Source organism: Natrix helvetica (assembly GCF_964273705.1).
Source record: "Natrix helvetica genome assembly, chromosome: 1".
Lineage (NCBI taxonomy): Eukaryota > Metazoa > Chordata > Lepidosauria > Squamata > Natricidae > Natrix > Natrix helvetica.
Genome location: NC_138548.1, coordinates 103333914 through 103346850, shown reverse-complemented (window position 1 = coordinate 103346850; position 12937 = coordinate 103333914). Strand labels below are relative to the sequence as shown.

At 33.8% G+C, this 12937-nt stretch overlaps 1 protein-coding gene across 3 annotated transcripts in view; it reads right to left on the bottom strand.

The window, feature by feature from the left end:
* Window positions 1-12937, bottom strand: part of SBF2 (SET binding factor 2) — a 211756-nt gene that overhangs the window by 30342 nt on the left and 168477 nt on the right. For 2 of the 3 annotated variants that reach the window (XM_081942456.1, XM_081942457.1), the window contains exons 22-29: window positions 12405-12600; window positions 9786-9913; window positions 8465-8640; window positions 7663-7808; window positions 7374-7572; window positions 3725-3921; window positions 1177-1314; window positions 193-288 (exon numbers count right to left, since the gene is read on the bottom strand). In XM_081942456.1, coding sequence (XP_081798582.1) covers window positions 193-288; window positions 1177-1314; window positions 3725-3921; window positions 7374-7572; window positions 7663-7808; window positions 8465-8640; window positions 9786-9913; window positions 12405-12600 — 1276 coding nt within the window. The remainder of the gene's footprint in view (window positions 1-192; window positions 289-1176; window positions 1315-3724; window positions 3922-7373; window positions 7573-7662; window positions 7809-8464; window positions 8641-9785; window positions 9914-12404; window positions 12601-12937) is intronic. The other variant, XM_081942458.1, reaches the window with a different exon arrangement.

Genomic DNA, 12937 nt, shown 5'->3' with positions numbered 1-12937 from the left:
ATGAGAAGAACTAGATGCATATTCATTTGCATGTGCAATCTTTATTTCAAAATGCATACTCTTGCATTGATATGCAGATCAGGCAATTTTTATAAAAAGCTATAATTCATGTGTGTATAATGCAATCAAGTGAGGCAAAATGCAAGAATCACCCTTACATCCATGGGTAGGCTTTGAACTAGTCTTACTAACCTCCTCGAGCAAAGCTATTGGATAGATTTACATCCAAATGTCCTGGCACTACCTGCTTAAACACAGTAGACATTCTTGAAGCCCTCCTTTCAGTGCCTAAAGTCAGTCAAAAAGAATGGAGAGATTAAAAGTAGAATATCATTCAAGTTGACAATTACCTATATATTACCCTAACTTGAACCCTATATTTGAACACAACAATGACACATATATCGAAATATTCTGTCAATGGTTCATTTATCTAACTGCTGCCACTTTCCCACATTTAAGAGACATTACACATAATTAGAAATAGCAAGTATACATTTGCAGCATCACAGGAAGTTAGGCATGGCTAACACAATCGAAGTATTTAACAACAAATGAAGCAAAGCATGCACAATTGGTGACAGGGTTATGTTATGAAAAAGCCAGAATTTAGATACAATTGATTTCACCAACTGATTAAGCCAAATGGACAAACTTGGCAAGTTGCATGCTCCTGTATCTAAAACAGCAGCGTTACCTTTGTTTGAACCCTACAGGTTTCATCACATGACAACTGAAATAGAATATTAATGCATTTCTTAATGGCTTTATCCAGACCTATTCTGCAAAAAGCATATCACATTTTAACCTTTCACCTTCAATATATATTTACCGTATATGCACTGTATGTTGATAAAGCTGTGTTAAGCATTTCAAATTGCTTGTAAATTTGTAATAGACTTAAAGTCCTGTACATTTGTTCACATATGTGACATAGAATCTCACTAGCTAGAAATTTTACTTTAGTTCAAAGTACTTTACTTTTATATAGTGCCATTTATATGAAAAGTATACTTGCAAAAATTCCAGAGACAAATCATCCAACTAGGCAATGATTTATTAAGCCAATGAGAGATTATAATGTGAAAATTAAATTCGAAGAAAGATCATTATAAACATAACATTTTCTGTTTAAATGTTGGATTTTATCCAAGCTATTCAAAAGGATCATATTACCTGGAGATAAAGCAATTGCTGGTCTGATGGTAAGAGTATTATTGCCATTCAATTTGCAATGGACAGAAATCGCATTCAGTAAGGCTTGAAGGTATTTTTCTTGTTCTATGCTGCTTGATGATTCAAGTGATGTAGGAGCTATGCAAACAAATGCAGGAAACAGATTATACCCTTGATTTGTACAGCACATTTCACTTCTCTGAAATGAAAACAGCATTCAATTGATGTGTTTATTTAGTTATCTTAAATCTGCTCTTTTGATTATGGGCAGATAAAATAAATATAACTATTCAAATTAAACATAAAATTTAATAAATATAAACTAAATACAATATAACGTCATACCTCCCAACATGGATAAGACATACAACCGTCTATCACTGTGAAAGTCATATATTTAAGCATTATGCTTGCAGATGAAATCAAAACTACTGTATTAATAAAGAGCTGCTTCTAAAATATCCCTATGAAGATACCTTTACCATTTCTGTACCGGTAGGTACTGTATAATGTTGTTTGTAAATATACAAGCATTTTCTGCTCTTCCATATATTGTTCTCCCACCGGCCTACTCATATGAGCATGAATAACAGAGCTGTGCAATGCATGCTCTGAAAAAGATTCAGAAGAATACTTTGGACTCATGGAAGCATAGCACCACTCTGCTGTTTATTAAAGAAACTCATTTTTGGAGGGCTTCTGCACAAGCCTAAAAAAAAAGATGCAGCTTTTTATGGAATTGATTCAATTCACTTACAAAGTAACCACATCTTTTCTTCAGGCTTATGAAGAAGCCTGGAAAAAAAAGGAACACTTTACTGAAAAGCAGAGAGGACTCAAGACTCATATGACGCTTGAAGCACTGCCTAATTGTTTTCAAAATATCCCTGAAGCTGTGCAGCAAATTCAGTAAGTAAATGGCCACATCTCAAAGGTAAAAGGTAAAGGTTCCCTTCGCACATATGTGCTAGTCATTCCTGACTCTAGGGGGCAGTGCTCATCTCTCTTTCTAAGCCGAAGAGCCAGTGCTGTCTGATGACAATTACATGGTCATGTTAGCACATGGAACGCTGTTGCCTTCCCACCAAGGTGGTCCCTATTTTTCTACTTGCATTTTTACATGCTTTCGAACTGCTAGGTTGCTAGAAGCTGTGTAATGGAAGTACTGGAAGCTCACTCCGTTACACGGTGCTAGTGATTTGAACCGCCGGACTGCTGACCTTTCTGATTGACAAGCTCAGCATCTTAGCCACTGAGTCACCGTGTCCCTGGCCACATCTCAACAGAGGCGCAAATATCCAGGGAACCCAAACATGGCAAAGAATGCCTAAAAAGATAACTAATTAAGATTTTTCTTCTTTTAACATTCACCATTGCCTGTTTAGAGCTTGGCTACTGCTTCTTTTAATCCTTATTTCAATTTGGCATTTTCTTCCTTGCTTTTCCCTATATATTTCCCTATATTATTCACTTTTACTACTTTTTCAATTTCATTGTGCACTCCTTTTTCTCTCCAATCTTTCTTTTAGTTCCCTCTATATATTTTTGCCCCAAACAAAATAATGACAAGAAAGAACAGTCTCTGTTTGTATATAGTTTGGCTTGAGCAAACAATAACTTTGGGGATGGTTTGTTCTTGGGGCAGGCAAATCCAAAGTCCTTGGTGATACATTTTTATTTCCAATTGCTCAATTCTTACAGTTAAACACTTGAAAGTACCTACACAGACATACCCAAAAAAGCTGCACAGCAATTATTTGTAGATTACTGACATCGAATAATTTTCTTTTATTATTTGGATACATTCAAAGCACAAACTCATACAAAGCAGTATAGTATTCCCAGGATTATGCTGGAAGTATTTAAGCAATTAAAATCTATTCACATCTTAAATTCTTGAATGATTCATGGCTTATGTAACTTGCACATAACTATTCATTTCTTTTTTTTTTTACCCTCTTCAAAAATTCCATAGGGCAAGTTTTTTCAAGCAAGCTAATAATTGGTTACCAAAGCATAGAATAAACTCTAATTCCACTCTTACCTCATACAATAAATACCAATTTTCATTTTAGTTCACTGCCTAGCAATGGGTCATATTTGTAGGGTGTGTGGTAGGGTGTGGGGGTTGTTTAGGGAAGTGTCATATACTAAGGAGAAAGAAACATTCTATGTATGATATTATGGATTTAGCTAGGTAACATTTCTTCTGTTTACATGGCAGAGCAGAAAAGGCATAAAGCTCAAAAATAACTTAAACATTAAAAGTTAGAACAAGTTAGAACCTTAATAATTTTGCATTTATTAGATGTAGCTAATACGCTGAGATAATTTCCCCCATTCCACTTCCCAAGTGCATTTTAACTACCATTGTATTTTGCCTGTGTAGAGGTTAAGTCCAGAACATCTGGAGGCACTTGTTTGGATAAAGTATTAACTTTTTTAGAAAGACCTGAAGTATTTCTAAAGACTGACGCGATTTAAAAACAATTGATGATATAAACACCGTCCCATTCTAAGAGGTCATTCATACAAAACATAACCTCACCTGAGGTTTGTGTATTTTGTGATTTGAAAAGACCAACAACTCCTTTCCCATGGAAACCACCAGCTCGAAACAGGAATGTACTTGTTTTTGAGTTTTTCCAACACACTACTGGCAAGCGATTGTGCCGATAGCAGCGAGCTACTCTCTGCAGGCTGCTGTCCTGTATACATTGGGGTACTACTAGCAGTCCTGGGTAACTGGAACAAAGGGAAAAAGGGAGGTCATACAATGGAATTGGTTATAAAGAAAAGCTAATGTGATTTTTCGTTACAGAATTTCCAGTATAACAGCAGATTAGACACCGTGTGAATTTAGAATATTTGAAAACTCCAAGAGCTAATAAACACCTTTGTTCTGACATCAAGAAGCAGTGGCAACAATCCAAAAAAGACCACCTAACATATCAACATATCACTTACATCTGTTTTAACAGATATTTCCCAGGCTAGGGTCATTTCCTGTTATATCTGCCATAACCCAGAGAGTCAGAAGCTATTCATTGGACCAACTAAAATCTGTTGGGATGGTGGTGGTTGGTGTTCTTGTTTATAAATCTTCCCACCCAATAAGCTTTTAAAATATATATACTGTATATACATTGTAAACAACTTTAAGAAAAAAACTGCATACTTAAACTTTGTCATCATTTTACTTGATCAATATCAAAAAAAGTTTTTTGTCACTTTTCAGGAAACAGATTCAGAAACATTGCTTTCATACAATTGAACATGTAAAATAGATTCTATTCCCTGTCCATTGAGAGATCAAGATATCACCCCTGCCCCATCCTCCCCCAGAATGACTTTTTCCTTTGGCTCTTTTCAGTGGTTCCTTTTGAGTCCAGATTTCCGACAATTTGCTAGTGGCTTTAATACCATTCATTTTGTTATTGGTCATGTTATGTTCTGTAGTAGGGTTAGTATTGCAATCATCCAGAAGTGACAATTTTAATGCAGATTATATTTTTATAGGAGATTGATGAAAATATTTTTACTTCAACAGCTTATTTTTAATCCACTATTTCCTTTACAAAATGGAGCATCAATACACAGTATTTCACAAAATATTGGTTGGGAACAGTCAATAATTATTGCTTAATTATTACCAAAATTTCTGACTGCCAAGTTCTTGGCAATCTCTTTCTTTTCCAACCTGGCTAGTACTGATCAGAGATGCTGGGATTTCTTTTCAATTATAGTCAATGAAATTCTCCACTAATTTTTATGATCTGAATCAAGAAAGAGGTGATAGGTTCTACTATAAGTGCCTTGGGTGTGTAATTGCCAAATGCCCTTAGATTTCTTCCCAGTTTAATCAAGGAGAAAAGCAATCTGGAATTGAGGAGAAACTTCCTAACAGTGAGGACAATTAACCAATGAAACAGCTTTCCTTCAGACGTTGTAGGTGCTTCATCACTGCTCTAACAGCTTAATTATATTATTTTTATTTATAATTATAGTAATATTTTATATTATAGAAGACATCTATAGCATGTAAGACAGCCACTACAGAAATCAATAAAAAAACAAGATGTACATTTCATACTTGTCCACGCCTAGCTGTTTATAAATACTTAGTTTCTATGAACAAGAAAGTTTGGATGTTTCAAATGTATACATCAAACACAATCAATATTTTGGCCCTGAGAAGAAATGAACTCTGGCATGCCTCAAAATCTGTTTAATGTTGTAGTATACAAATAGCTGATTATATAGCTTTTTTTAAAAAAAATTCAGCTGAAAATATTGTTCAAGTTTTCCAACATGATTCTAGAGTTTTGGAACATTTGTGTCAGTGGTCATTTGTGAATACCAGTATTTGAAAATAAACACATTTAAAATATTTCTGATGATCTGTATGTTTTGGAAATACACAACACAAACTTGCATGTTAACCACAATTTTAAAAAATAAAGTAATTAATTAAGCTCTTATGAAAGTAGTTCATAAGAAATACTAACCATTCCCAAGTGTGGTTACAAAATTCACTGGGTATTTTTCTTTTTCATATTCCATTGATTGGTGCAAATGTACTGGAGATTTATCCCATGCACCATTGTATAAATGATCTGCCTAAGATGCTATATACACAACTAATGTCAGCAGTAGTGCGATAATTTGTAAGGAAAATGTACAACATTAAATCTTATTTAATTTGAATAAATTCATATACGAAGACTTCCTAGAAGAGATAGAATTCTGAAGGAAGAGGAAGAGGAATAAAGATAGTAGTGAAGTAACTGAAACTCTGAATCTTCTTCATCCACCTCTCCAGGGCCCCTTGTAATTAAGCATTAAGTATTTGTCTCTATTCAACATCAACTCTGAAATGCTTATTTCCATGATGCTCTCTGCTTGGGCAACCAAGCCATTTTTTTTCTGGATCAACTGCAATTCAATTCATTCAGCCATTTATGATGCTGCAACCTAAATTTGGGAGCTTTGTGGGAGATTTCACAGATCATTGTTAGCAGACAACTTGATTTTAATAATATTAGTCTATTTCATGCAGTTTGTTAAAAAAAAGTTCTGCTTTATTTTGCCCACTTATATCAATACCAAAGTCTTCTCTCACCATGTTTTTCAATCTCTAGCTATACATGAGCTGTCACTCTACACACACACACACACACACACACACACACACACACACACGCCGCCACCACCACCACCACAATCATGGATGAAACTGTTCTGGAATAAACATTCCTGGATTAAAACGAACACATTTGGTAAAAAATATTTCAGTATTTGATATTGATAGGCAGTTTAAAAAGATACTGTTCTCTGTATTTGAGAACAGTTCTCACAAATATATAGTGAGGGAAAAAACCTAAAAAACCTCTATAAGGGCAGTGATCCATTTTCAGCAGCAATCTCTCTTCTCCCTGTAGGCTTCTGTCAACAAATCAAAAACGAAACAAAACCAGAACTACAGTAGTTAAGCACTGGGTACAAAGTACAAAGGGAGCAGGATACCAGACTCTTATGCTTATGAAGGGAAATCACCCGGTGACTGATAACATTCCTAAACTATCCATCTGAATCCAGCTTGTAGTGTTTAAATAGTTGTAATGGGAAGATTATGAACATCTAAACAAATGCCCACATAAAATAAAAAAGATGCATTTTTATTGAGCAGTCTTTATGGTTACTAAATGCTGGAAATCATAACTTCTGACTATCCGCTTAACTCTTAATTCTACGTATACTTCAGCTTCTACATGTGTACATTATCTGTCAAAAATTTTAAAAAGCTAAAATGTTTTACTTGCTCATTAATCAGGTTAGTATTGCAATGAGAAAACAAACTGTAGATCAAATGATTTTTAAAATGTTGGTATCTCATGAATAACTCTACGCAGATGATAATCTAGTTATCAACAAACTAAATTTCTTCTTGCTTAACATAAGGACACAATTAGATCAATGCCATATCATATCCACTGAATTGAAGCACACTCTTTCCTAACCCAAAATGTAGATTTCAGGAATTTTATTTGAGGTTAAATTACAAGCAAACCCTCTGCTCTAGAAGTCTTCCCTCCACAGAGATAAATAATATTTTTCAGCCATTTGCAATATAGACTAAAAATTGTGACAAGTGACTCATGTAACTTAGATCTATTTTAATAACTAAGCTGGCTTACCTTCTGCAAAGGGAATACATCCTGTTTAAAGCTGTTATTCGAAAGTATTCTGTTTTTGAACGTGAAGAACTGTTACTGATAGTTCCTAACCCCAAACGTTGATAGTCTCTAAAACAAGCTCTTTCGACTAGCTGCTCCATTGTTGATTTTTCTGATGCTTTCAAAGTACCACTTGTGTGCATTTCACTGTCATCTGAAACTAAAGTTGCAATAATTTTAGTAGTTTAGCACACAGTGACTTATGTAACAAGACAGTGGCAAAAAAAGAGAGACTTCAATCTATTATTACCTGAGACATCATCTTCTTCATTACATCCAGGACGATTTGCCCTCTCCTCCATGATTGTTCCTGTCTTTTTTTTTAGTAAGTGCTGCCGGCCAATTGTCATTTTGCCTGCACGTTTTGCTCCTTTTACAATTGTTTTTGAAAGAGTGCTAAATTCAGGAAAAAGTAAAAATAAATGTACTTTTGCTGAAGGAGAATGCTTGCAACTGTATATTCTCCTCTTTCCATCAAAATAGGTCTGCTAGGCTTTACTTCAACGAGTGGCGTACTGTGGAGCCTTCATGCCTTCCACAGAAAGAACTATTATGCCCACGAGTTTAGCTTTCACAAACCATTTTCATGTGTGTACCTTAAATATACATTCCTCCTTCAATAATCAGAATTAGAGAAGTGTGGGTTGATCACAATAAATGTCCTATTATGTGACTTGTTCATTTTCACTACAATTTGGTTTTCATTTCAAGTGTATGGCACTACCTCCTTTGTTAAAGCATGGCATAAAATCTAAATCAACTAAAAGTAAGAACTTTCCCCCCTTTTTACAATCCTGTAGTCCTTATTTGAGGTAGAATTGGGGCAACCAGCATTTACTGGCTGGATGCCCTTCCTGACATGCTGAGTTCGCAGAAGATATTTTTCCTTTGCACCCTGAGAGAGAAACATCTGCCACTACCTAGGATTGAACTCTCAACCTTCCGAATAGGAGGTGAGCATGTTCACCACTAGGTCACCAGGCTCCTCTATATTTCTACATTGAAATCATATTTTTAATAAGGGTGACATAAACAAAAGGGGCAATCATTACCGAAAAGAAGTGTTTTTCTCCTTTTGCTTTGGCAAAATGATCTGAGGTGCTGTTTGGCCAGCTGCAAAAGCAAAAGTACTGAAGATGGACTGAGGATAGCGAAACTTCATCAACTGTTTCTTAAATATCTCTACAACTTCGGGGCTCACTTCCTCATCAAAAGCTACTTTGATGAGCTGCAAATAAAAAGACATAATAAGAGAAAATAAAAATAAATATTGAGATATAAAAGATAAAGAGATTTTAGGATATTCGGTATTAGGACAATAGAAAAAGGTATTGCTAAGTTAAACATCATTATAAAGTTTTAAATTTTAATACATCATTTAAAAAAATACAGTGCATGTCAATCAAGTAAACAGTTTAAATATATTATTTAATATGTTATATTAAATATAACATTTTATAATTAATATTTAAACAGAGTTAAAAGGAGCATTTAAGTTATACAGTAATATATTTTAAGTTTGATACCAGGAATATATTGTTTCAGCACTATATATTAAATATAATATTTTCTAATTAATAACATTTAAACTTAGAGTTACAAGGAGCATTTAAGTTATATAGTAATATATTTTAAGTTTGATACCAGGAATATATTGTTTCAGCACTATATATTATAAGAAGACTATATTATTTCTCACCCACTTTTAAAAAGCCATGTGTGGAGTGATACAATTGCATACAAAGGTTTAAGCACCTCGGATCAAATTGTATGTTTCAGTGTAAATGCAAGCAAACTATTTTCTTATTATGAATCATTTATGTTCAGTTGTCTACTGAATTTATGTTCAGTAGATAACTGAACATAAATAAGCATTTAAATTTTCAGAATTATGTGTGTTTAACATTCTACAATGTTGAATTTGTCTCCGCTTCTGTTTCCTAGGGATTCATTGAAATGTACAATTTGTCCTGTCGTGCCTATCACTTGTGCTATACACTAACTGCACTGTAACATAGCAAAGGGAAAGAGAGTCTTTTATTGCTTATCTTTCTTTTAAAGTAAGTTTTAGACTTCATTTTTTGGTTCCTCATATATTTCTCTAATAAATATCTCAGGAGAATGTTGTCAGTTCTGCTCAGGAAGATAAGCAGGAACAATGAAGAGCAAGCAGAAGTGTTTAGTGTGGGCAGGTGTCCACTTCAACAAACTTTTTAAAAACTACTTTGGCACATAAGTCAATTAATTTCTACTCTGCTTTCTCATTCAAGGTATCCAGAATAAACAATTATTACAAAATAAAGGCCTTTGAAATCAATGGGACTTTCAAAACAAGAATATTTCTGATCCATGAAGTTTCTACATTCTATTTACCTGAAAGGTAGCTGAGGTGATCTGCAGCCCTTCTTGCATACTTTGTTGAAGTTGATTTTGTATGGTAATTTTCTTCTCCTTTGTTACTGAAGCTATGGGGAAGCTCCGAATAACTGTTTGTTCTCCGACTAAGAATATCAGGAGAGAAACATTGCATCATAGATCAAGTAAGGCAACTGGAAAGCTGTATTCATACATGAGGAAGTCAGACCACACAAAAGGCCTATGCCAAGGCTAAAGGAATTAAAATCTCAAGGACAGATAAATTACACCTAGAGCTTTGATCTTTTTTATTTAAATCCCCCCTCCCCACATTTCCAATGGTTGCACTGTTTTCTTAATATTTATTAAAAGAGTTTCTTTGAAAAAATGTATTTATCAATAGACAAACCAAAGAGGGTAGAGTCAAGAATACTGATCCTTGCTATTTCTATACCTTTACTGACTTTTGTACCTTTACTGCCTGGAAGTAGCTATTTTTAGTCGACTGAACTAAGATTCTCATCTAGTAGACAAGACAAGAAGAGACAATAATAGTTACTTATGGTATTTCCTGTCTCATGGGTCAAAATAATCTGTCTGGACATACCGGTAAGCCTTCTGGCTTTGCTAGGTGAACAATAGAGGCAATTTTTAGTTCCGTTTCAGGCAAAAAATGCATTGCAGCACCATTCCTGATTAAGATAATATATTTTATATTATGCATTATATTTCCTGCATCATTTTTAATTCTGCAAGGCCAGTGATGTCTCCCTTGTTATTTGTTATATCACAGAAACAGTTTTTCCTGGCATATATTTGCTAAATAGTGAACATCAGCCCCAACCATGCCTGTACAAACTATCCCTGTTATTCTGAATGTAGAAATATTACTACACTGTTTCTTATTCTATGCACTGATGAAAAATATTGATGAATCACTTCTACCACTGTTTCCATGGTGTCTAGAAACAATTGGAGTTTATTTTTATAAAACCCACAGAAATTGCACAATAGAATGTTTATCCTCAGAATGGTACAGCTATATTTAAATAATAGTAATGCTAATCGAGGAATGCTACTTCTGTGTTTGTTCACGCTACTATTCTCATGTCATTTTGAAATATACAATAGCATACTTTTTATTAATTCTCTTTAAAAAATAATACTATGGAGTGCAAGGAATCCTGGTGGATAGTACTCTGCCTAAATATTTAACATCAATTTCCTTGTCTTGTAATAAAAAATAAAACCCTTATTTTTTGGAGCCATAAATATTAAGCTTTCATTTTATTTTAAATAATGTAACCAGACAAGATTTTTTTAAAAACCATCTGTAAATGATCTGAGCTATCATAAGGAAATATAATATATAAATCTGAGAATGAAAGAAATTACCAAGCCACTTTCTATTATGTTTATGCATATTTAACTGTCTTGAGATTACATAAATGATTGCTGGCTAACAACTACTAATTCTAGAATCATATATTCACTTAAATAAGCATATGCTAGGAGATGGTGCTTTTTATCATAAAAGTAAAGTATCAAAATGATGTGTGTGTGTGTGTGTGTGAGAGAGAGAGAGAGAGAGGGGGGGGGGAGATAGATAGATAGATAGATAGATAGATAGATAGATAGATAGATAGATAGATAGATAGATACATGCATACATACATACATACATACATACATACATACATACATGAAAAGGGGAAGAGAAAGAAAAATCAAACTGATAATCAACAGCACAGGAAAGAAGGAAGCCATACATACAAAAGCAAACATACGAACAATATAGACCTAATAAAGATGCAATCTAAAATTTCTTGGAAAAGGATAAAATATTCCCATGGCACTGAAAATATAATGATGTGATATTTAGATGTGGGCCTTCTTATCAGCACTGAGCAAGTCACTTTTTAAAAATACTCATCAGCCTATTCATTTGGAAAAAGCAGATGGAAGAGAGCTCTTGAAAATAATCTTATATTCTAAGATACACAAGGTTTAAAAGTCAGCACCAATGTTTTGAAACTCACTTGATGTCAATGGCAGACTTATTTTAATAGTTATAAATGCATATTAAAAAAAACCTATGCTAGCTTATGGCCACAGTAAATATCAAGACCCAGCACAACTAGACTAGGCAGTACTTAGTAATAATGGAATTGCACTAATCATGCAATCAAAAGCGATTCTAGATAGTGACAATTTTACTTTCAGTTCTCGCAAATCTATCATAGAATATCATACATAGCATGCCACTTTATAGACAGAATATAATAAACCTTACTGCAACAATTCTTATACTAATTCTGCATTTAATTAACTTGAGAGTTTGCAGAAAGGTGTTTTGAGTAAAATATTAAAAATCTTGATACAAATCTTACTTTTGAATGAATTTTATTTTAGAAGCAGTATAAATGGAATGTAGGTTTGGAAGATTGTTAATCTCTGTGTTTGTTTATTTATTTATTGATTAAATTTATGCCACCCATCTCACTGCATGGCTTAGAATCGTTTAACCTAACATACATTAAAATAATAAAACAATTAATAACAACAATTAATACATGTGTTAATCTTCCATGGCTTCTGGAAAGCATATTATTTTGACATTCATACCAAACATCCTACCTAGTTGATCATGAGGGGTGCCTTTAAATATAACTCTGTATGTAGTAAGGAACAAAGCTCCTTCTGCAGGAAGAATATGAGGGCCTCCAAGCAACCCTCCAGTTGCTTCTTCTCTGCCATCAGGATCTAGGAGCACACGGAGACCTTCGCACACAAACTCTTCCCCTGGTAGCAAATCTGGTCGAAGAATCTTGGGCTGAACCCAAAGATATATATATATATATTTTAAAAACTTGCAACATAACAAATACAATATAATTTCAAAGAATACATTTTGGCTATGATTATTACAACAGTATTTTATAATAAATCTGGCAAAGTTAGTTTGAAAGAGCAGGACTGAATGTTTTCTGCAAATTCTGTGTAGCCTAGGAAGATTTCATCAAAAGCATTTTTTTTCTATAACCAGATTTTGCCTATTAAATTGGAAGAGATACTCCACCTACAGAAAGTTAATAATCCTCTGGGACACAGTACTCATCTCCCTTTTTTTATTTGATTCAAGAACCCTGTAAGAAGGGATAAATCATCTT